Genomic DNA, 26,038 nt, shown 5'->3' with positions numbered 1-26,038 from the left:
CCTTTGGTTATTGTCTTTTGGTCTTGTTTTATTTTGGCTAAAATGAAGGCAGTTTTTAATTAAAAAAAAACATTTTAAGGTCAATATTATTAGCACTATTAAGCTATATTTTTGGTTTTATTCTAAACTTACTTTATCTGAAAAAACCTATGAGATGATTCAGTAGTTGTGTGATTATTAGTCATACCAATTCAGTGAAGGCTGTTAAATGTTCTGTTTATTATGCAGCACTATATATATATATATATATATATATATATATATATATATATATATATATATATATATATATATATATATATAAACACACACACACACACACACACACACCGTCCACTTTATTGTAATACAAATTTCTAATCAGCCAATCACATGGCAACGACTTAATTCATTTAGGCATGTAGATATGGCCAAGATGATCTGCTGCAGTTCAAACTGAGCTTCAGAATGGGAAAGAAAGTGGATTTAAGTAACTTTGAACGTGATATATTTGTTGGTGCCAGATTGGTTGGTTCTGAGAATTTCAGAAACTGCTGACTTTATCATCCAGCGTCTGATGAATCCCCCCCAACCAACTCAAATGGCCTCCAATGTCACCAGTTCTCAATCCAATACAGCACCTTTGGGATGTGGTGGAATGGGAGATTCACATCATGGATGTGCAGCCAACAAATCTGCAGCAACTGCGTGATGCTATCATGTCAATATGGAGCAAAATCTCTGAGGAATATTTCCAGTACCTTGTTGAATCTCTGCCATGAAGGATTAAGGCAGTTCTGATGGCAAAAGTCGGTCCAACCCGGTACCAGTAAGGTGTACCTAATAAAGTGGCCGGTTAGTGTATATGTGTTTATATATATATATATATATATATATATATATATATATATATATATATGCGCGTGTGTGCTTATCTGTCACAAACACATTCTTGAGTGGTTGGCATCATCTTGTGACTGAATATTAATAATTATAATAAAAATGATTAGTATGTTAGTGAATGCTACTTTACATGATCCCTTATTAGTAGTTTTTTCACACTTTTATGCACTCTAAAAAAGTTGAGTTATTTATTTAACCAAATGGTTGAGTTATCAAATAGTCGGGTTATTTATTGATAACTCAACCAGTTGGGTTACAATTTAGAATTTCAACAGTCAATTGATTTAACTGACACAGATCAGCTGTATTAATATGCGTACGTAATGTTGTTTTTGCATTAACACAATAATATTGTTGTTATTTCTTTTATCAAATTCCTCTCCGTGTCGTGTTTTTAATTATTGATGATACAAACGCACGCTTTATAGCTGATCTATATTAAATCGCTTTCTCTGCCTCCCGTGTTCATCTCTGCGCTTTTTTTGGAGGAAGTGATACACATATTTAGGATATCCGGTCAAATTCTCACCTTTAGGACCCAGCGGAGACATTTATTTAATTACACAGTCATAATTATAAAATTAAATCAAAATTAAATTAAATTATAATATTAAAATTAATAATTATAAAATTTAATTAAAACATGAATATAAAATTAAATTATAAAATTAATAATCTATAGTTGGGTTGTATGTTGGGGTATTTTTAACCCAACTATTTTAACAGAGTGATTTTATTGCGCATTGACATGTATTATGGTGCTGATTTTAGTTATTGTATCCTATGATTAAAATTTTTTTAGCAGCTTGATCAACTTTGAGTTAATATCTGTAATTTGCTACCAACAAATTAGATCAAGTTCAATCCGTATTTGTTCAGAATTGCGAATACATAACGATTGGTAAAACACTGCTCTCCTGTTTGCCGGATTTAAAGAGACGCAAAAACCTTCAAAGATGAAAGCACTTAAACGCAATAAATATTACAGAAAACAATATTAATTTATAGCGACAGACATTTAAACTTCATGGAATTGTACTTACAGTCTCTTAATTCTCCTGTGTAACAGCTTCTTATGTTATTGAAGCTTATCTGTCCAATATCTCCATCCAGATAAACGCAGTAACGGTCTTGGATCTCAGGAAAGCTCATGTACGCCTCGCAAGTTCTGTTATTTATTTTACAGGTGAACTCTTTTGAATCCTGTGAAGAAAACAATAAACAAACCGATCAATAAAACACAGTGGAGTTACAGTGATTGGGCTTCAGCTGAGAATATAAATGTTATTGCTCATGAACGTTCTCACAGTTAAAATCATTGAATGTTTGGAAAAATGACACTTTAGTTATGTGTTTGTGTTCAGCAGTTTTGTGTCATTTTTTGAGTATTTTTAAAAATGTGCTATACATTTCAGGTTGATTTTAGTTAGCTTTATTAATATTTTTACTACTTTTGGATATATTTTTTTATTATTATTTAATAAAACAGGGAGAAAATAGCTTTTAAAAGTTCTTAGCAATGCACATTACTAATTAAAAGTTGAGTTTTGACATTTACAGTAAGAAAATAAAACAATTATCATGTAAACGTAATCTTGATATTCTAATAATGTTTCATTTTTCAATACAATATATTTGTACCATTCATTCATTAATTTTCTTGTCGGCTTAGTCCCTTTATTAATCTGGGGTCGCCACAGCGGAATGCACCGCCAACTTATCCAGCACATGTTTTACGCAGTAGATGCCCTTCCAGCTGCAACCCTTCACTGGAAAACATTCATACACACTCATTCACACACATACACTATGGATGATTTAGCCTACCCAATTCAACTGTACCGCATGTCTTTGGATTTGTGGGGGAAACCCACGCGAACAGGGGAAGAACATGCAAACTCCTGTATTTGTACATACTGCCTAAAATATGACATTTTGTGCTCCAAAGTCTTATTTGTTAAGATATTTTTATTTAATTTCCATTTATTTTTATTTTTTTTTAGTTTAGCAGTTAAAATAACAAGCATCAGTACTTTATTTTTAGTTTGAATTTCAACTATTGTAAGTTTAATTCATTTTCAGTTTCTATTTCATTTCAACTTATGAACATGTTTTCTGACCAATACTTTTAATCTTGGATTCAGTTTTCATTCATAAAAAAAAAAAACCTTGGTTTGAAGTCTTTGAAAGAATTGAATGCTTTTATTCAACAAAGATAAATTGATTAAATGTAAAAGCAAAGAGAATTCTATTTAAAATAAATAATGCTTGTTTTCTATGGAAAAATGATATGAAAGTTTTATTAAACTAATAATATTTACATTATTTTTGAATATAGATTTTTAGAGTGCTTTATTTTTCATGAATGATTTGATTTTGATAAGCTAAAATTTGCTTTTGAAAATAATTAATTTGTAACACTCAAAGCTTTGGAAAAGGTGTATCAAAGATGGCTTCAAGGTGGTTTCTAAAAATCAAGGTTTTATTGCCACTAAAATGTTCTGTTATACCGTTCCCAAGGCATAAGTAAGGTTTTTAATATCATTTATTTAGCCTGACATGTTTACTGTTCCAAAAGAGGTTTCTTAAAATATGTTGTGTTCCTTAAAATAAAATTGTGTTCAATGGGGAAATTTATTTATTTTAGTTTTTTTTTAACCCAGACATTGAAAAAACGAGCAGTAATCACAATACTGTGATACTGTGAAACCGTGGTATTTTTATCCAAGGTTATCATACCATCAAAAACTTATACTGGCCCATGGCTAATCTTTTCAAAAATAAAACAAGCGTTCTCATTTAGCAGATGATTGATTATAAAACTTGTTTAGCATGCTGTCCTGGAAGAGAGCCTTGAGCTCATAAGATCCTCGAGCCCGGGGCTCCTTCTCGTTTGTAGGACTAGAGGGTAGTTTGAGCTCGGGTAGATCTCCAGAACTCCCGCACTTATTTATAGCAAATTAGGGATTGCTATGGAGAGATCCACTGCTGATTAGGAGCTCATGTATGGTGGCAATTTGGTTTGGTCACATGTCTGGATTGTGGCAGGAACCCGGAGAAACCACACGAGCACAGGGAGAACATGTAAACTCCACACAGAAATGTCGGCTGGCCAGGCAAGGACTTGAATCAGTGACATTCTTGCTGTGAGGCAACAGTGGAAACCACAGGGCCGCCGTGCGGAAAAGGGGGGAGGAGTAGGGGTGGAAGGGGGATTCTTCAAGACGATGTTAACCTAGGTAAGATAACTGGTTATTTAGAGTTAGGAATCATCCAATTGGTGAATCATGCGTTAACTTGTGTGGGACCAGCTGTGATCAATCATAAGCATGTGATCCTCTAGAAATCAGTTTATAAATAAATTTCCCCTTAAATAAATCAATCTTTGTTACAGTCAGACGCTGAAGTAACCTTTACCGTGTCTGTTGTGATAAAGTATGTCAGATGTTCAGTGAGGTTGCCCAGCACCGGTGTGTTTCTGTACAGATGCAGAGGGTTGATGAACTGGACGTGAAGTTTGTTGTTTCTTGGAGAAAGTTTAACTTCTGGGAAATCCAAACGGCCTGAGAACAATACACATTATAGGAAATACTGTCAAAAATTCCTTGGTATCATCTGTATCATTAGGGAAATATAAATAAAAAGACAGGAGGACGAATAATGACTTCGACTGTATACTGAAGATGTTTGCGATGATAGATGATCATGTAAAATACAGACTTAACCAACACTTACACTTAATTTTGCTGCTTCCATGTTGATTGAAGGTGAATTGAATTGACGAGGACGATATTAACCTATGTTCGTTCCATAATGCCTTCACAGTCACATTATAGTCATTATACGCTGCTCGAGACAGCAATCTGGATATGTTTAGAAATCGATTTGTCGTCTCATCACGTTTCCTGGAACACAAATAAAACATTATAGCTCATGACAGCTGAAACACAGATTACATACACAACATAATGGCTTGACTGCTATTCAGACCCTCCAGGACTTCAACAGTCGCTGAATATAATGTCGCTAAATTTTGTGGAGCTCACAATTAGTTTTAATTATGGTAGATTTCCTGCATATGTTTGGCAGTCAGGATCCTGTTCACATTCAAAAATATTATAGCATTCATGAATGGATTGTGGTGGCTCTGTGGTTAGCACTGTCACCTCACAGCAAGAAGGTCGCTGGTTCGAGTCCCAGCTAGACCAGTTGGCATTTCTGTGTGGAGTTTGCATGTTCTCCCTGTGTTGGCATGGGTTTCCTCAGGGTGCTCCTGTTTCCCCCAAAGTCCAACACAAGCGCTATAGGGGAATTGATGAACTAAATTGACTTTAATGCATGTGTTTGTGTGTGTGTGTGTGTGAATGAGTGTATGGGTGTTTTCCAGTACTGAGTTGCAGCTGGAAGGGTGTAAAACATATGCTGGAATAGTTAGTGGTTCATTCCTCTGTGGTCACCCCTGATAATCAGAGATTAAGCCGAACGTAAATGAATGAATGGATTGTGCTCGTCCATGTCAATGCGCGCTTGTTCGTATGTGATCTGCGTCATGTGACGTTATCGAAATGTGCACGTCCTGCTTGAGTGTAGCGCTAGCCACGAGAGTTTATCAATCGCTAGACTTCTATGTATTGTATATTATGACTGAACAATATTGGAAAAATCTAGCATTGCAATGTTTTGTTGTTCTGCGATAAATATTGTGATATGAATACAATTTAAACAGACGACTTGAACATCTCTATCTGGAAAGAATGGATTATTTTAGACTGATTAGGATGATCCTTGTATCTGCATAAAATCTAACAAACAATTGAATCTACTAGTTAATCTACACATCAAACACACTAAAGAAAACGTTACAATTGACACAAACAGCGTTTTATCGTTTTACGTGTCTAACGGTATTCAGGTAAAGCAATTGAATAATACAAATTTAAATAATTCAATAAAATTAATGGTTATTAAAGTTACTAATATTACACAGGCCTCAAAAACAAGTGCAAATGGTAAATGATAAGACGCACTCAGTATCGCATATTGCATATCGCATATCTGCCATGTGACTATTGCGAATGATTACATTGCGATATCGATGCTGAAACAATATATTGTACAGCCTTATTGCATAGACGCATCTGTCATTATCAACATAGCTATTTATCTCTTTTGCTTTATGTATTTGTGCTTTGTTTGTGTTTTTTCTCTCTCGCTCTGTTCTCCGATATCTGCTTTCATTGTTCCCAGGTTCCGTTCATTTGCCAATCCCCGATTGTGTCACTCTTACGTCACATCCAATAAGCAAGGACACCCGATCTAACAGCGCTCGCTAGACCACTCACCAGCCCCTTCTCTTTCCTTTTCTTTTCCCGCTTGTTTGTGTTCGTGTGATGCGTGCGTTTAGAAAGAACCCCGTCTAACCGTGTATTTTGTTGTTGCCCGTTTCTGTGTGCATGTTATCAGTCCGTTATTCGTATATCATTCTCAGTTTACGTTGTTTACGAGGCTTGGACAGGTAGGAAGGTCACGTGACATACATTTTGCAACACTTACGACTACTCTTCTGTATAGTACATTAGGTTAGGGGCGAGCGCCACTTCTTGTACTTTTTGGATAGATAGAGTAGATAGTTAGGACTGGGAAGAATCTATGCGCGTTAATGATTTTGTTTTGACATAGTTAGTTAGCCAGATGCTTCTGGGAAGTTAGATTTAGTTTGGGTTTTGTTCTTTTCATTTCTTTAGCGCCGCCCGCGTCCCTTCTGCCAGCTCTCCTGTTTTTTCCATCTTTGTGTTTGTCTAAGTGTTGTATATATTGTAAATAGTATATTTTTGTCTTTTTCTCTATTTTGGATTAATTTGTTGTTTTTGTTCCCTGTTGGGAATTGTAAATAAGCACATATTTTTGGTATTACTTTGGTTGTCTTTTGCACTTATTCACTGTTTGTATAAATATATTTTAATTACCTTTAAATGTCAAACCCCACCATCCCCTAGACTAACATCAGGGGTTTGTAACATTTTGGGGGCTCGTCCGGGATAATTTAACCCATCTCTCTTTCACTCACACAGCATGTAAACCATTAAACAACACGATCGACTTTGCATTTATTTTCAAACAACTGATTTTCTTTTTTAACATGCAAATACAGCATGCTTTGGGTGGAAACTCTCGTTTTTTTCTGGGTTTCCTTTATGTAAATTGCAGAGATCAATGACTGCTGAGGTAAAAAAAAAAAGACTAATGAATTAAGATGTGAAAATTGTGTATATTTGGTATAAGCAAAACAGCAAAAGAAATAGCAAAATATTTGCCACAAATTTGTGAAAACTCACCACATTTTAATCACAAAACTCGCTTATTTTTTTTCCAAAATCTTGGAGGGACTGGATATTATTTGGGAACACCTAATTTGAATGTTATCACTCGATTGAATAGGCATTATTAGATTATAGATATGGGCCAGTGGGGCCTTCTGTGCCTACTAGTAGGCTTAGAAGGCTGATATCATCCCTTCACATGGTTAATGAGCTATACTAATAGAGAAGACTCCAGATCTAGATCTGTTTTTAAATTACTGTGATGGTTGGGTTTAGAGTTGGAGTAGGGGCAGACGTTAATAAAATACAATTAATGGAAAATTTAATAAATAATATTAAAGAATTTTGTGGTTAATCAACTATACTAATAAAGAAAACTCCAGATCCAGAACTGTGATGGTTGGGTTTAGGGTTAGATGTTAATACAATACAATTAATGGGAAGTTTTATAAATAATATAAATTAATCTCGTTAACAGCCGCAGCTGTATGTGATCTATAGCTGATTAACCATGTAGATGGATGATAACAGCCTTCTGAGCCTACCAGTAGCCTACCCTAGTGGCCCATCAGCTGATAACCACTGATAACTCCAATTCAATAAAGTGATATCATTCAAATCGGCTGTCAGGACTAAAACGAGCATTTAAACATGATGATTTACCTCTGTTTGAGTTGATCATTGACCTCCACCTGGAAGCTCACACCGTGTCTGGTGTCAGGATAGTCCCATCGTATTTCAACTCCATAGTTGTCGCAGAGAATAGACAAATTAGCCGGAGAAGGATGACTAAAAGATGGCTGACTCACAGCTGAAACGAAAAGAAAACCATGTTAGCCTTTGATCATTATTTATGACCACCTGATTTTTGTGTATATTACATTTTTTATAATACTTCATGAAACAATGCTCATCATTTGCATTTAATCAGACGGACGCTTTTATTCAAAGCGACTTACAAATGAGGACAACAGAAGAAATCAAAGCAGTAACAACACCAAAAAAAAGGAAATACAATGCCATTTATGTCTGTGAAAGTCAGAGCCAGGTGGTGCTTAGAGAGTGAACGATTTTAGATTTTGCCGATACCTTACATTCATTACATTAATTTCTATTAACTCAGACTGGACGGTCTACTCCATCAGAAAATGACCCTCAGCAATTGTATAATAGTTCTGAAACCTTTATAATTACAACAACATATTTATAAAAAGCTTTTACAGGGATTATATTCAGGTGACTCTTCCCAGTCCTCTCATTCTCTTTCCTGGCTCTCATGATAATTAATCATGAGTCAAGAATCATCTAGTTTTTCTTCTCCTCCCGGCGGCTCCATCATTGAAACACCCACACACACTCACACATTCATTAATCTGTTCAACTTATGCCAGTTTCAGTGTGCTGCTGTGTAAAATGACAACCCTTTATCTGATCCTTTTAGCACTTTGCACACAGTAAATGACTTCAGGTCTGTTTTAAATAGCAGTTAAGGATGTTTTTAAAAACTCTGGCAGAGACCATTTATTCCGCTGTTATTATGTTTGTCACTTTATTTTATTTTAATGTACAATTATTAAACCATTAACTAAGACAATAAGCTAAATAAACAAATGATTATCTGCTCATTAATAGTTAATAAGCTTGGAGTTGGATTTTGGTATTTGGTAAATTAGTGATGTAAAATAAGATCATGCTTTATAAATACTAATAAACACTTAATGTTTTGATAATAGGCAGGTAATAAGCACATAATATTAATATACAGTGCATCTGGAAATTATTCATAGAGCTTCACTTTTTGCACATTTGTTTTATGTTCCAGCCCTATTCTAAAATGCATTTTGCTCCATACTTTGTTGATGCTTCTTTGGCACCGATTACAGTCTCACGTCTTTATGAATATGATGCCACAAGCTTGGCACACCTGTCTTTGGGATTTTTTGCCCATTCCTCTTTGCAGCACCTCTCAAGCTCTATCATGTTGGATGGGAAGTGACGGTGTACAGCCATTTTCAGATCTCTTCAGAGATGTTCAATAGGATTTAGGTCGGGGCTCTGGCTGGGCCACTCAAGGACATTCACCGAGTTGGTGTGATCCACTTCATTGATATTTTTGGGTCATTGTCCTGCTGGAAGATGAACCGTCGCCTCAGTCTGAGGTTAGGAGCACTCTGGAATAGGTTTTTATTCAGGATGTCTCTGTACATTGCTGCATTCATCTTTCCCTCCATCCTGACTAGTCTTCCAGTTCCTGCTGCTGAAAAACATCCCCACAGTATGATGCTGCCACCACTATGCTTCACTGTAGGGATGGTATTAGCCTGCTGATGAGCGCTGCCTGGTATTTCTCCAAACGTAACGCCTGGCATTCACTCCAAAGAGTTCAATTTGAGTCTCATCAGACCAGAGAATTTTGGAAAATTCAAGGCGGGGAGTGGCTTCTGTCTGGCCACCCTACCAGATAGGCCTGATTGGTGGATTGCTGCACAGATGGTTGTCCTTCTGTAAGGTTTTCCTCTCTCCACAGAAGAAAGCTGAAGCTCAGACAGAGTGACTATCGGGATATTGATCACCTCCCTGAATAAGGCCCTTCTCCCCCAATCACTCAGCTTAGACGGCCGGCCAGCTCTAGGAAGAGTCCTGGTGCTTCCCAACATCTTCCACTTACGGATGATGGAGGCCGCTGTGCTCATTGGAACTTTCAGAGCAGCAGAAATGTTTCTGTAAACTTCCCCAGCCTTGTGCCTCGAGACAATTTTGTCTCTAAAGTCTACAGACAATTCCTTTGTCTTCATGCTTGGTTTGTGTTTTGACATGTCAACCCAGGGATATAGACGAGTATATTCCTTTTCAAATCATGTCCAATCAACTGAATTGACCACAGGTGAACTCCAAATTAGCAGCTGAAACATCTCAAGAATGATCAGTGGAAACAGAAGCTGAGCTCAATTTAGAGCTTCACAGCAAAGGCTGTGAATACTGATGCACATGTGATTTCTCAGCTTTTTTATTTTTAATAAATTTGCAATAATTTCAAAAGCTCTTTTTTCTACATTGTCATTATGGGGGATTGTGTGTAGAATGTTGAGGAAATAAATGAGTTTAATTCATTTCGGAATAAGGTTGTAACATAAAATGTGGAAAAATAAAGTGCTATGAATACTTTCCGGATACACTGTATTACTTTAATTAAGGCAGGTAAAAAAGTGTCACCTGTTTTTCACATTTGCATTTTGCTCTTTTTATGAATTTTCATATTGTTTTTAATGCAAGTTTTATGATATTTATGGTATCATTATGATATTTATTTTAATATATATATATATATATATATATATATATATATATATATATATATATATATATATATATATATATAATATTTTACTATGTGACCTTGTTTTCTCAACAAAATAATTCTAATTTTTCCTAGAAACATAAATCCCAAGCAATTATTAACTTGATAAAACCCTGATTACACGACTTTTATGCAATATTTATTTATGTATGTAAGTATGTATGTATTTATGTATGTATGTGTGTATATATATATATATATATATATATATATATATATATATATATATACTAACACTATTTTAGTCACTTAAACTTGTTTCTGTGTAATTATTTCTGAATTTACAAGCAGTTTCTCGGTAAAAATTGTTTCAATGGAAACCTTAAACCACTTTTGTTTTCTCAGTATAGTGTGTATAAATATTTTCATGAATGACTGTGTGCATGTGATTAGTGAAGCAACAAGTCAGTAACTTGTCTGATGGGTCGCGCTTGTTTATTTTTTAGGGTGAAGCAATCAGACTGGTTTTCCCAGTTTTTTGATTGTTGATCAAATGCTCATCACTGAAAAGATGTGCGACGGGAACACACAAACACACACACACACACACACTTGTACAACTTTTCTTGTGGAGAATTCCCATCGACATACTTATTCTATACTCAGGGTTCCCACTCTTTTATAAACACAAATTCAAGAACTTTTTAAATCACTAATATTTTAAATCGAGCAGCTTTGCAATTCACACCTCCAGCATATAAAACACCATAAAAGTCCTTCCTGTACTTAACATTTGACTTAATATTTACATTAAAATGTCATAATGAGGATGTTTTCAATGTCAATTTCAAAAATGAACAACCATTGTCATGTTCAAAGAACTTAGCAATTAGTTGAATTAAATACTGGTAATGGGCAGCGCGGTTGTGTAGTGGCTACTACGTCGCTGGTTCAAAACTTGACTGGGCCATTTGGTATTTCTGTGTGGAGTTTGCATGTTCTCCTCATGTTTGCGTGAGTTTCCTCCGGTTGCTCAGGTTTCCCCCGCAGGTCCAAAGACAAGCGCTACAGGTAAATTAGGTAAGCTAAATTGTCCGTAGTGTATGTGTGTAAATGAGAGAGCATGGAAGGGTAAGTTGGTGGTTCATTCAGCAGTGGCGACCCCTGATTAATAAATGTAAATTTTGGACTCATCTAAAGCATAAAAATACCATAATGTGTTTGCAGATTTTTAAGAAACAACAAGTGAACAACATGTTTATCTGAAACACAATGCTAAAGTCAGATTGTCTGCTTTGAAAATGTGAGTTACGTGCCGGGAACGTCTGTCTTTTTGTTTTGCCACTTTAGCTATTTATATTTCAGCACCCCAGGTTGTCTTGGTGGGAATTTCATTCATTCAGTCAGGAAGGCTCTCGAAGTGTTTCAAACTGAAATGCGATCTCCGGTTGACAGTAACAGCCCCGAAATGAGATACAGATTCAGAGTTCCACAAGAGGTGGTTATTAATTAGCAAGTAATATAAATAATACAAACGTAAACATTAGGTGAGCAGGTTACATTGTAACCCCATGTATTAACAACATGCTACGTGACGAGATTTGTAGTGGCTGTTTGCACCAGAAAACAACACAGAAATGTAAATACAGGCATTCAGAAGCACAGAATAGTGCACTCACTGCACTCCAACAAAATGGTAAGATTTATAATCTTATTGATACATATTAAACCTCTTTAACATTATTAAATGAAGATGCTGAATCACTGATAAGTGTTGGTTTGCAGTGAGCCACAGCTTTACAGTTCAGTTTCAAAGGGTTTATTTTATTTGCAAGATCTGAGGTGAACTACCTGCTGCTGCTTTCAGTAGTATGGCAATAAATGTCATGTAAACCGGCATTCAAACTCATTATTAGCGTTTAACACTGAATCAAGCACATGAGGTGAGCTAAAACATTGTCAGTTTTCTGTTGTTTACCTGTGACAAATAGAAGCCGTTTCTAAAAAATAAATTTCAGGTGTTGGTTATGACAAAATTTCCATTTAATATGGAAAATATTCCTTCTATCGCCTGCCATTTCTTTCAGTTAGAACACGACTTAAATAAGCCTTTAGGCTCAATAGTTAGACACACTTCTGATGATGTCGTCAATCTGGCAATGTGCGCTTGCGTGTTTAAAACCAGGTGTGCAATACCTCGTTCAACCACTGGGTGTCAAACTTACATCATGCACCTTTAAAACCGCTTTTCTACTGCATACGACATTTGGACACGACTGTCAGAGTACGCCTCGTTGAGGCAGTTGCACAGAATTTTCAGTGTTTTCGTGCACTATGGGAGAGCTGATTCTCATGGTGTCTGAAATAAATAGCAAAAAAGCCTTTGGGGGAAATGTGAAAACAACGTACAAAAAAAAATTATTAGACTTTTTTCTGATTCAAAAAATAACAAAAAATAAAAAATCTGATTTCTCATCTCGTGCACATGGACCTGCTTGGACAACATTGAAATACATCACATCCGGTCAGCCGGTCGCATATGGTCAAATCGCAGGAGTTCAAATATTTCAACGTATCCGAAACTCAAATTGAATCCAAATTTTCCCGCATACGGAGATGATCGGAACTCCACACAGCTCAGCAAATTATTAGTTTATGATCACTTTTAATTCATATCACACATTAAAGTTAATTTTATATAAAGTCATAGTGTACACAACAATCTCTGGGCTTGCTGCATAACAAATACCAAAATTTTAACAATTTATATAAAAATGAATCACTTTCTGGCCATCGGATATTTGGCATGGGCATATATATTGCGATCGTAATTTTTGAAAGTATTAAATCGCTTTGTAAACGTTTACAATCACCATTTCACGAGTCTCCCTATAGAGTTAAATAGAGCGCTTCGACCCGGAAGCCGCTTCGAGTGATGTCGCACTAAACAAGCGGATAGTTCAGATATAAGACTTGAATGTAAGATTTTTAAATTAAGAATTTATTAATGTTTTCGTTCACTTTTTGTAAGCAGCACAGTACAATTGTTGAAATATCACCATAAACTTTAAATTCAAGCACTTTCAAGAATCTATGTTTGTTTTTGAGTACATACCAGGCCTTCAATTCATGTCTGAAATTCAAGTACTTTTAAGAAGCGTGGGAACCCTGTATACTGTACACTGAAATAAAAATACATTCGATTTAATCAATTTTTTGAGTAAACTAAGTGGTTGCAAACACTTTACAAGGGCTGAATTTAAACAAACAAATTAAATCTAGTAATGTTCAACCTAAATTCTGTTTAAATTCAGTCCATATTTATTGTTTGCGACCACTTACCTTAAAAAAGATTGAGTAAATCCAATTAATCATTTCTTTTAGAGTACACATTTTCCCTAAACCCAACTCTCATAGGAAACCATCAGCATTGTTTAAAAATACTTATAATTATATGTGATGTATGAGCCACATTTTTTTGTGATGTATTGAGCCACATTTGTACCAAATAATGTCTCCACAAAGTTAAAATTGACCGGTTTTGTTATACTTTGTGAGCACATTTGATCCCCGCAATGTAAGGAATACAAGCACACACACACACACCTTTCCCCACTGATGTTACTTTCTGAGAAATCTGAGTAACAAAAGAAAACTCCTCTGTTGTGTCAATCACAGGCAACATGTAAACCAATGCCAACAGATTTGAACTTCCTGAAAACTTCTTCTGAGAACTGCAGTCCAACAGGCTCCTTCTCGAAAGCCATGTTGAAATGAGCTCATATTACAACATTCAAAGAAAAAAATAACAACCAAGCCATTGCACTACAGTACATGCAAGCTTTAATGGGCTTGAATTTGGTTATGATCGAGTTATGACTGAAGTAAGACCTCGGTGTTCACCAGAATCAACAACTCAATCTAAATGCTTCACCATTGAAGCCTCGAATTAATCACATCAGCAACTTCTAATCACATTCATTTATTAACTTCGATAAGATAATCAGCTTCAATATGGATTTAGTCTTCAATTATAGTACATGACGGAGCTTTTCGATAAATCACGTTTTATTTTTAATCAATGAATAGCAGGTATGTGTGAAATGTGAATGACTGGACTGACAAAGATGTGTTGGCTTTGACACACCTGCTTTTAGGAGTAATCTCAGGTGTTTATGCAATAAATCTAGCACTGCTGAAGGCCTTTGGACCACACAATCACATAAAACTGCACTTTTACTATTATCAAGTTTAAGTATGTTGTAAAAACACCTCAGGAGTCAAAGAGCTAGAGATTGGCAAATGGGGTTTTCCATTAATGATTGGGAAACTGGAAAAACAGATCACACAAAAACAACACTACACAAATAATATAATATAATATAATATAATATAATATAAAATAATATAATGTAAAATAATGTAATAAAACATTATAATACATATATTATATCATATATAATATGGCGTAGCTTCTCTATATTTACTGTATATTATTTGTTTGAATCAAATTTTTGTATTTTATTTATTTCATAAAGGTCTGATAACATTTTATATATATATTTCAAACAAAATATAGCCATTTTTTTATTTTTACAAACCAAATATAGCCATTTTTAGCATTTTTTTTCCTTCAACAACAGGAAAATTGGATAAATATTTTCAGTCGTTGTGACTGAAAATCAGTAAATCAAGGTCAAGTATATAAGCTTTACAATATCAACACAATACAATAATTAATTAGTTATTTTTTCTTGCTGGTTTTTATTATTACATCTTTATTAACACTTAAGAATCGTTTAAATGTAATATCTGACTATAAAAAATACTATATTAATAGGCTACTTTTGTATTAATTTGTATTAAATAATCAATATAAATAACGTACAGAATATTGATATATAAATCGAAAAGGTATCCTTACAATACAAATACAATACAATATTTAATTATTATAATTTTTGCTGGTTTTTATTATTAACACCATTATTAATACTTAAGAATCGTTTAAAATGTATTATTTACATATCAAACAAACAATAATTCAATCCGACTATAAAAATACTATAATAATAGGCTACTTTAGTGTTAATTTGTATTAATTAATTAATATAAATAACATATATTAATATATAAACCAAAAAGGTGTCCTTACAATACAAATACAATACAATGTTTAATTACTGTTTTTCTTTTTTTTTTTTGGGGGGGGGCTGTTTTTTATTATTAACATCATAATTAATACTTAAGAATAGTTTAAATTGTATTATTTCAATATCAAACAAACTCAAGACGACTATAAAAGTACTATATTATTAGGCTACTTTGGTATTCATTTGTAGTAATTAATGTAATGTACTAAATATATATAATTTTTTAAAAAGTAGCCTATTAATTTAAACTAAATCGCCTTACCTTGTGAGGCGGACCTCGGGATAAAGACCAAGACGATGAGACAGATCAATATCCGCATTATTATTACCACAGAGTTTGTATCCAACATTCACATATTAAATATTTAAGTAAAAAGGCCTAATCCAGTCGAAATGACTTTTCTTCACGACAAAGTAAATCCCATGTTGAGATCTGTACGTTAGTTCCTAGGAAGTTCTTCTCGGAAATGACGTGTTTTGTGTCACGCTTGCCCTTAGGCGCAACTGAGGTGTTTACCGGTAAATTCACAGGTAACTATAAACTCCCATATTCACTCTCTTCCACTGAGCCTTATAATGGTGCTTTTAATAACCTCAGGTGAGTTCATTACAGTTTTGAATCAGAACATTTAATTACACAGGACCGAGCAGGTTCATTCGTATTAAACGCGAAAAGGGTTTAACTTTCGTTTGATGTAATTAAGGCAAGGCAGGTTTATTTTTACTGCACATTTCACACACTACCATCATTCAAAGTGTTTTACAAATATACAAGACAAAAAAAAGAAACAGCATACAAGTGTATTAAAGTACAAAATACAATCATTTTAGCAGCAGAGTCATTCACACATGACAAAAATATATAACGTTAGTTTGTATATGTTAACGTATAGTAGAGGTAAAGTTGGTAGATATTCAGACATTCTCCTCAATAATGTAATTTCAGAAAAGTATTCTTTGCTAATTCTAAACAGGGAAATCATATTAGCAGCCAATGATTATCAAAGTACAGCATTGTTTACAGGTGCTAATGTTGTTTTGCAGTCCTTGCATGCTAATTCTGACCGAATATTCAAATCAGCGTGGTAAACAATATAGAGACGGTTAAATAAACGAATGTGCGAATTTAAAACCAACTTTACCTCAATTAGTATTTACAACTTTGTTAATGAATGCTACATCGTAGCTAACTATTGTAAATTGTACTAAATACTGTAGTATAATTTAGTTTACAGTAAACCGTGGTGTATTGTTGTATAAGATACCCTAAGGTTGTAAAAACACAGTGTTGGGTCATTTGTTTATACTATTATACTTGTTATTATAGTCTACTGTTATTGCAGCTATAGGATTGCCACATCATATTAATTCAAATGCTTTACTTGTGCTGATCATGTTTCAAAAACACTCGTGTTTGTTATGATTCACTTTAGTAGGCTATTTTATCATGTGGCTATTTCAAGATTCAGTTTACATTGGGATGCCCTCTAGTGTTAACATCACTGTAACCTCATCTGCTTTACATTAGAAACGGATCAGCGAGGTGAGAAAAATCTGAAGTTTTTGTCCAAGTTGCCTTATTACTTTTTGAAGTGTACTATAAATGTATCAGTTTGACTTACAAAGTGGTTTTATTTATGGATTGCAACCCTAAATTATCGAAAAAGGGACTAAACTAAAATCCTTAAAGGATGTTATAATTAGTAATTAACTACTGCAATACAATAATAAGTAACTGACGCGACACTGATTGTAAAGTATAATTTATGAGTCTCAGTTTTTGTAGACTTTGAGTTGAACAGATGCATTTATGCATCTTACACAGCAATTTAAAATGTCTTATTTATCTGAGTTTATATTATTTTTTAGACTGGAATTATGTATTTCTTTATGCAGACACCTCAGCAATATATTGCAAAAATCATGTTTAAAACTAGATTGAGACAGAATGTTTTGCCAATTTCTGAAATCTCGTCATCCTAAGACCAATATCAATTGGTGAAACCTGCATAACCCATACATTTTAAAAGATGTAATAATTAGTAATTAACTACTACTTAAAATACAATAAGTAACTTACTCTACACTGATTGTAAAGTATTATTTGTGAGTGTCAGTTTTTTGTAGACTTTGAGTCGAACAGATGCATTTATGCAGCAACTTACACAACAACTTAAAATGTTGTATTTATATGAGTTTATTTGATTTTTTAGACTGGTATTATGTATTTCTTCATGCAAATACCACAGCAATATATTGCAAAAAAATATGTTTAAATGTGGATTGAGACAGAATGTTTTGCCAATTCTGAAATGTCGTCATCCTCAAAATAAGCATGTAAGTCCTCATAATGCTCTTAAAAGATCTTTAAAAATCTTAAATTACACTTGGTGAAACCTGCAGAACCGTGTAAATACATTTTTAAGGATGTAATTAGTAATTAACTACTTCTTACAATAGAATAAAGAGCTTATTTAACATAACCCAGACATAATGTTTTGCCAATCTCCAAATGTTGTCATCCTCAAAATAAGCGTATAAGACCATCCTCATAATGGTCTTAAAAGCTCTTAAAAATCTTACATTTCATTTGGTGAAACCTGCAGAAACCCTTTTAATTAGATTTTTAAGGATGTAATTAGTAAATTGCGACAACTTTTTTGAATTAATTTACTCAACACCGATTGTAAAGCTAATTTGTGGGTGTCTTTTTTTTTTCCTTTCTTTTTGTAGACTTTAAAGCGATGCATTTTAACTTACAAAACTATTTGGCAAAACATTCTGTCTCAATCCAGCTTTAAACAGCATTTTTGGATTATATTGCTGTGGTGTCTGCATGAAGAAATACCTACAGTTCAGTCTAAAAACATCATATAATCTCATATAAATCAGACATTTTAAATAGTTTTGTAATTTAGTGCATAAAATTAAATGCATTGGTTTAATGTCTTATTTATATGATTTTTTTAGACTGAACTCGTGTGTATTTCTTCATGCAGATACCTCAGCAATATATTGCAAAAATGATGCTTAAAGCTGGATTGGGATAAAATGTTTTCCTAATTCCGAGATGTCGTCATCCTTAAATAAGCATCTCAGCACAACATGTCAAAACTGTGCGGTAAAATCAAGGCTGAGGCTCATCTCCGACTTCACCCTGTAATACAGTATGTTCTGGCATCGCCGCGAGCTGTAGATCAGACATGGAGAGAGATTACTGTAGAACTGACCCTTCCCTCGGGATTTGAAGTTTTCTGCGTCACTTATATAACACACACACCAGAGCTGGATCAGTCTGGAACGGCCTAAAACTGAGGGGAAAATCACTTTAGGGCGATTTTGGATGCACGTGAGGGCATATGTTAGCATATTTATAATTATGATAATATTTTACTGGAAAAAATGCTTGGTTGTGATAACCCAAAGTTGAGTCAAATATGAATGTTGGGTTAATTTCTATTTAATTTAGATTAAACCTTTAAAGCCAATGTCCATATTTGAAGCGACATTGTGTTACAACAACACAACATTTTTTATAGTGTTATTTAATATGTTATTAGTTAGTTAGCAGTATGTATTTGCTTCAAAAGCAAAGAATATTTTAGTTTTATTAGAAATTAAATTTGATCTGCAATGTCATACCAAACTCTTTACAACAAATAAGAATAAAAAACACTCATTTCTAAATTAAAAGCAAAGATGCATGACAGGGTTTGACTAAAAACTTAATAAATAAATAAATAAATAAATAAATCAGGCACTCACTGAATAAATTAAGATTAAATGAAAATTAAGATTTCCTTTCATGCATTCCTGTATTAATTTACTATTACATGTTCATACCAAACTCTTTACAACAAATAAGAATAAAAAAACTCTCATTTCTAAATTAAAAGCAATGATGCATGACAGGGTTTGACTAAAAACTTAATAAATAAATAAATAAATAAATAAATAAATAAATCAGGCACTCTATGAATAAATTAAGATTAAATGAAAACTAAGATTTCTTTTCATGTATTCCTGTATTAATCTAATGTTAACACATTTTGTATTTATTATCCTGAATTAATATTGGTAAAATATCAATAAATATGGTGTATATATATATATATATATATGTATTTATTTGTAGATTTTTAAATGGATATAATATTATTAAACATTAGTGAGTAGTTATTGAATATTTATTACTAGTTAATTAATCATTATTACTGTTTTGTTTGCATGGATATATTTATTTGACCATAAAACACCAATATTCATCAAAATATTCATTTAAAATATTATTGTTTTTATTATAAACAGATTCGCTGATCAAGGTTAGTGATCAGTTTTAAAACATTCATTAGTTTTCATTATGCTTATTCTCTATTTCAGGTCACCACAGTGGAATCAACCGCCAACTATTCTGTTGTACCGCTAACTATTCTGATGTTTGGACTGTGGGGGACACCAGAGCACCCGGAGCAAACCCACGCCAACACGGGGAGAACATGCAAACTCCACACAGAAATGCCAACTGGCCCAGCCGGGACTTGAACCGGCAACCTTCTTGCTGTAAGGCGACAGTGCTAACCATTGAGCCTAGTTTTAAAACATTTAGCTAATTTAGCATTAGATTGTATTATGGGATGTTGATATTTGCTGTCTTGACATTTGATGTTGAAAATTCAACTCTACAGTTTAACAAAGTGACTTTAATTGGCATTTTTAAGATCATATAATGTTTACGGAATAATAACATGGAGAAATAAGTCTGAAGAATAACAGAAAATGTACTGGCAGTTTAGTACAAGGTTTTGTTGCATCATATACAACACCAACCCAGACAATATATCACTTTAAACTATTAAAAATGTTCATAAAAGTCACTTTTTTTACTTTTTAATGTTAAAAGTTGCTAAACGAAAGATCAAGGTCCCTTAAAAGCAGAAATAAGTGAGGAAAAATAAAACATAAATCACTAAATACGGAAAACCTGCATATTTAGATATTTTTTTACAGTCTAGGTTGTCAGTGAGGTATTAAGACGGAACCCTAAAGTGCCAATAAAACAAACACACAGTAGTAAACACATGGAAGAAGAAGCAGAAAGCGGTGAGTTAAGCCTCTCAAAGGATTACAGCTGCTGTGCATTACGGAAGCAGATGTGGAGTGAATGTGATCAGTGAACAAACAAGGTGACAGGTGATGCTGAATACAGTGTGACTAAACGACAATCGTGCACATGATTAGAAACAAACGGAAAAGCCAACACTTTTTTCAATTGTTGTTTATTGAAGTAAAACGATTTATACATTACATTAATACAGTGCAGCCGTAAAGTATTGATAGCGCTTTACTTTTTCCACATTTTTCTGTTACAGCCTTATTCCAAAATATTCATTCATTCATTTTCTTGTCGGCTTAGTGCCTTTATTAATCCGGGGTCGCCACAGCGGAATGAACCGCCAACTTATCCTGCACATTTTTACGCAGCGGATGCCCTTCCGGCAACAACATTCATGCACACACACACTTATACACTACGGACAATTTAGTCTGCACAAATTTGTCTATGCACAAATGTCTTTGGAGGCTGTGGGGGAAACTGGAGCACTTGGAGGAAACCCACGCGAACGCAGGGAGAACACGCAAACTCCACACAGAAATGCCAACTGACTTAGCCGAGGCTCGAACCAGCGACCTTCTTGCTGTGATGCGAAAGCGCTACCTACTGCGCAACTGCGTCGCCCTTATTTCAAAATAGATTGAATTAAATTTTTTTCCTCAACATTCTAGAAACAATACCCCATAATGACAATGTGAAAAAAGATTTAGGGCGACGGTTCATCTTCCAACAGGACAATGACTCAAAGCACACCGCTAAAATATTAAAGGAGTGGCTTCACAACAACTCGGTGAATGTCCTTGAGTGGCCCAGCCAGAGCCCAGATCTAAATCCTATTGAACTTCTCTGGAGTGATCTGAAAATGGCTGTACACTGTCGCTTCCCATCCAACCTGTTAGAGCTTGAGAGGTACTGCAAAGAGGAATGGGCAAAAACTCCCAAAGCCAGGTGTGCCAAGCTTGTGTGATCTTATTCAGAAAGACTTGAGGCTGTAATCGCTGCCAAAGGTGCATCAACAAAGCAAAGGCTGTGAATACTGATATGCATGTGGATTTTCAGCTTTTTTATTTTTAAAAAATTTGCAACAATTTCAAAAACTCTTTTTTCACAAATATACAGTTGAGGTCAGAATTATTAGCCCCCTTTTAATTTATTTTTCTTTGTTTTTTTTAAATATTTCCCAAATTATGTTTAACAGAGCAAGGAAATTTTCACAGTATGTCTGATAATATTTTTTATTTCAGACAAAGTCTTATTTGTTTTATTTTGGCTGGAATGAAAGCAGTTTTTTTTATAAAAAAAAAAAAAAAACATTTTAAAGTCAAAATTATTAGCCCCTTTGAGCTATATATTTTTTCGACCATCATTATACAATAACTTGCCTAATTACCCTAACCTGCCTAGTTAACCTAATTAACCTAGTTAAGCCTTTAAATGTAACTTTAAGCTGTATAGGAGTGTCTTGAAAAATGTCTAGTCAAATATTATTGTCATCATGGAAAAGATTAAATAAATCAGTGATTAGAGATGAGTTATTAAAACTATTATGATTAGAAATGTGCTGAATTTTTTTTTCTCCGTTAAACAGAAATTGGGGGAAAAAATAAACAAGGGCTAATAATTCTGACGTTAACTGTACACATTTTAAACATTAAAGTTTTAATAACTAATTTATTTTGTCTTTACCTTGATAGTACACTGTAACGAAATTTAGGGTTGCACGCAATTCAATTCAATCAATCAATTAATTTGTGTCTGCTTATTTTAATTAATTAATTTGAACAAGAAGCAAAATATATATATTTTTTGAGTGTATTATTTTACTAGCTTTTTTTGCAAGATACTCAGCTTAAAGTGCAATTTAAAGGCTTAATTAGGGTAATTAGGCAAGTTATGGGATAACAGTGGTTTGTTTTGTAGGCAGTCTAAAAAATATTTACTATATTAACAAAATAGTGACTTTATAGTTCAATAATTTATCAAACACACACACACAAAAAAAAATTGGTTTTAAGCCTCAACTGGGTCATTTAGCATTTCTGTGTGGAGTTTGCATGTTCTCCCCATGTTGGTGTGGGTTTCCTCCGGGTGCTCCGGTTTCCCCCACAGTCCAAAGACATGCGCTATAGAGGAACTGGGTAGGCTAAATTGTCCATAGTGTATGTGTGTGAATGAGTGTGTGTGGATGTTTCCCAGTTATGGGTTTCATCTGGAAGGGCATCCAATGTGTAAAACATGCTGGATAAGTTGGCGGTTCATTCCACTGTGGTGACCCCAGATTAATAAAGGGACTAGGCTGAAAAGAAAAATAATATTTATGTTCTCACCAGTAGATAAAAATCTGCCCCATTTACTTCAGTAATATCCTCGATACAGAGAAAAAACCCTCAAAGATCTTCAAATAGCTGCAATATGTTGAGAGCTCAGCGTTTGTTCAAACCCAATGCAGAAACACAGGTCAAGGGCAAACGCGCACACACAAATGCTAAATCATCAAATCCCTAGCAAATGTCTCCTCCCTCTCTTAATGCCCTTCATATTCACATCACATGGTTCACTCAGATAAATAAAGGTTTAATCTAAAGATACGTGATGTCAGTGAAAGCCGAAGAAGAGCCGCTTTTAAAAGCACCATTTATCTGAAAACGTTTAAGGAACATTTAAAGAACCCTTTTATATTCTAAACAACCTTTTTTGTGTACAATAGGATAATTCAGTGGATTTTAAAGTGACCATGTGTCAGATTATTTCATTAAAATGCCTAAAAACCAATAGAACAATATTATATATTTTGCTGTCTGGTGTATTTAAATTATCCCAGATGTTTGAAAGAATTTTCAAATCCAAAGAAATAAGCTATTTTAACTAGTCAGAAGGAGTGTTTGTTGTGTGTTCATACTAATAATGTCCCACACTCTCAATATTTGATTTGGCTTGATAGAAAACTGGAAACAGCAATGGCGCTTTAATTTAGTTCTGCACAAGACTTTTGGCCAGCGGAGAAATTAAAATGGTCGTGCCCAACTGAGTCTGGTTCCCTCAAGGTTTTTTTTCTTCACTCCCATCAGGTGAAGTTTTTTTTCCCTCTCCGCTGTCGCCACTGCCTCGCATTGTTCAGGATTGGTAGAGCTACGCACCGATGAATTTGCTCTTCAGTGTTTGAACTCTCAGTAATGATTAAATCACACTGAACTGAGCTAAACTGAACTGAACTGAACTTAAACACTAAAACCTGAACCACACTGTTCCAGTTACTATGACCATTTATGTGAAGCTGCTTTGACACAATCCACATTGTAAAAGCGCTAAACAAATAAAGCTGAATTGAATTGAATTGAATGTTTTTTTGTGAAATGTTTGATAAGGCAGCGCTGCTTCTTCTCCTAGGCTGTTTCTCAATATGCGTTCTTCAGCGGTCTTGCGTCCTCGTGTTCTCGTGCAACGTCATCATCAGCTGCCTAAGTTCAGTTCCAATACTCAAGACCGCAAGTACGGAGGACGCGTGAAACTTCCCGGATGTGTTCTTGATATCGAGGACGCACTGATGCAGACTTGAGCACCGAACTCGCTCTGGATGTCCCAGAAGTCATTGCGACTGGAGATGGGAAGCGCAGCATTTAATTTAGATTTATTATTAAAGTTCAGAGATATAATTTATTTACCTCAGGAGTTTCCCTAAATGAAACGGTGAAAGTAAACATTAACATGAACATCTTAATAAAGGAATAAACACATTAAGGGTGTTTTTTTGCTGAAATTCGTATAAAATTTTGTTTTATTTATATTGTGCAGGGTATATTTTTAATGCTTTTATGCAAAGTATATTTTTTTATATGTATATTTTGAAGAGGGGAAAAACAATAAATCGTTGTATGAATGCTGTAATGTTTAAATAATTTTCATTTAAAACGTGTGAAGGTCACATGACCATCAGGAAGAACGCAGCATCTCATTTCTCAAAGGACGCGTTCTCTGCCCTCACGGTCTCCTGAGTTCGTTCTTCCGAGGACACCTGGCAAGACCGGTCTCCACAAGAACACAAGTCCGTTCTCTGCGTTCTTGGAATTGAGAAACAGCCCATGTGATCATGAGCTTAAGAACTGGAAGCAGTGGACTGTGGCATAATAAAGGCCCTGCTGCTTTTGTGCCACAGAATGTCATGCTTGTCTCTCATCAACATTTGCTTCAGCGTTTCTCTCGTTTCGCGTTCACAGCTTTCAGCCTTAAGGTGCTTACGGTGTTCCTAATACAGCATAAAATCTATGTTCAGTGCTGCTGGCAACACTGCAACGCCACTACTATGGTGCATGTTGAATGTTCTTCCATCGGCTGCTCTCAATACATTCTTTGTACCGCATAATGCACTGCATGGGCATTTACGCTTAAATTTAATTTAAATGAACTGAAAATGCTTGCTATGCTGCACTTCCAACATGCCCAGCCATAATGTCATGTGCACACCGGGACTCGTTTTGTTTCGTTGGATTTGAATGTGGAAAAACCTTTAAAAAACACTTGCGATAAGAAGTGTCCTGGTGTGAACAAGCTTTCACTCTGCTTTAAAAATATAGCAAGGTAATAAGTGTTGAATACTTTCAACGATTTCTGCAGAAGACTTGTAGGATGATGAAGACTACAACTCCCATGATCCCACACTCAGTCACAGTGTAGTAAAGTAACGTAACATACCCTGCCTTTAAGCCTTTCACTGAATAAGAGAGTTTGCCTTTGTTTGTTGTGAATGCACGCCCTCTAGTGGTGAAAAATACATACTGTGCCTTTAAGAGTTTCTCTGAATAAGAAAGTTTTGTTTGTTGTATGTCCCCTCTAGTGGCGAAATTTTACATACTGTGCCTTTAAGAGGTTTACTGAATAAGAGAGTTTTGTTTGTTGTCTATCCAACCTCCAGTAGCGAAATTTTACATACTATGTCTTTTAAGAATTACGCTGATTAAGAGTTTTGATTGTCTTTGTTTATTGTGAATATGCTCCCTCTAGTGGTCAAAATTAAATACTGCGCCTTTAAGAGTTTCTCTGAATAAGACATTTACATTTACATTTAGTCATTTAGCAGACGCTTTTATCCAAAGCGACTTACAAATGAGGACAAGGAAGCAATTTACACAACTATAAGAGCAACAATGAATAAGTACTAAAGGCAAGTTTCAGGTCTGTAAAGTCTAAGAAGGGAAGTGTTAGTAGTTTTTTTTTTTTTTTAAATAAAGATAAAATAAGAGTTTTGTTTGTTGTGAATATGCTCCCTCTGAAGGAG

At 34.5% G+C, this 26,038-nt stretch overlaps 1 protein-coding gene across 1 annotated transcript in view; it reads right to left on the bottom strand.

Annotated features, from left to right (window-relative positions):
- ifngr1 (interferon gamma receptor 1) overlaps positions 1-16,148 on the bottom strand; it is a 21,291-nt gene extending 5,143 nt beyond the window's left edge. Inside the window, exons 1-5 of the mRNA NM_001135979.2 lie at positions 15,916-16,148; positions 7,866-8,013; positions 4,618-4,787; positions 4,300-4,445; positions 1,926-2,085 (exon numbers count right to left, since the gene is read on the bottom strand). Coding sequence (NP_001129451.2) covers positions 1,926-2,085; positions 4,300-4,445; positions 4,618-4,787; positions 7,866-8,013; positions 15,916-16,003 — 712 coding nt within the window. The 5' untranslated portion in view covers positions 16,004-16,148. The remainder of the gene's footprint in view (positions 1-1,925; positions 2,086-4,299; positions 4,446-4,617; positions 4,788-7,865; positions 8,014-15,915) is intronic.
- Between the last annotated feature and the right edge of the window lie 9,890 nt (positions 16,149-26,038).

Source organism: Danio rerio, chromosome 1 (genome assembly GCF_049306965.1).
Source record: "Danio rerio strain Tuebingen ecotype United States chromosome 1, GRCz12tu, whole genome shotgun sequence".
Lineage (NCBI taxonomy): Eukaryota > Metazoa > Chordata > Actinopteri > Cypriniformes > Danionidae > Danio > Danio rerio.
Note: the sequence above shows the minus strand (reverse complement) of the source record. Positions and strands in the feature narration are given on the sequence as shown.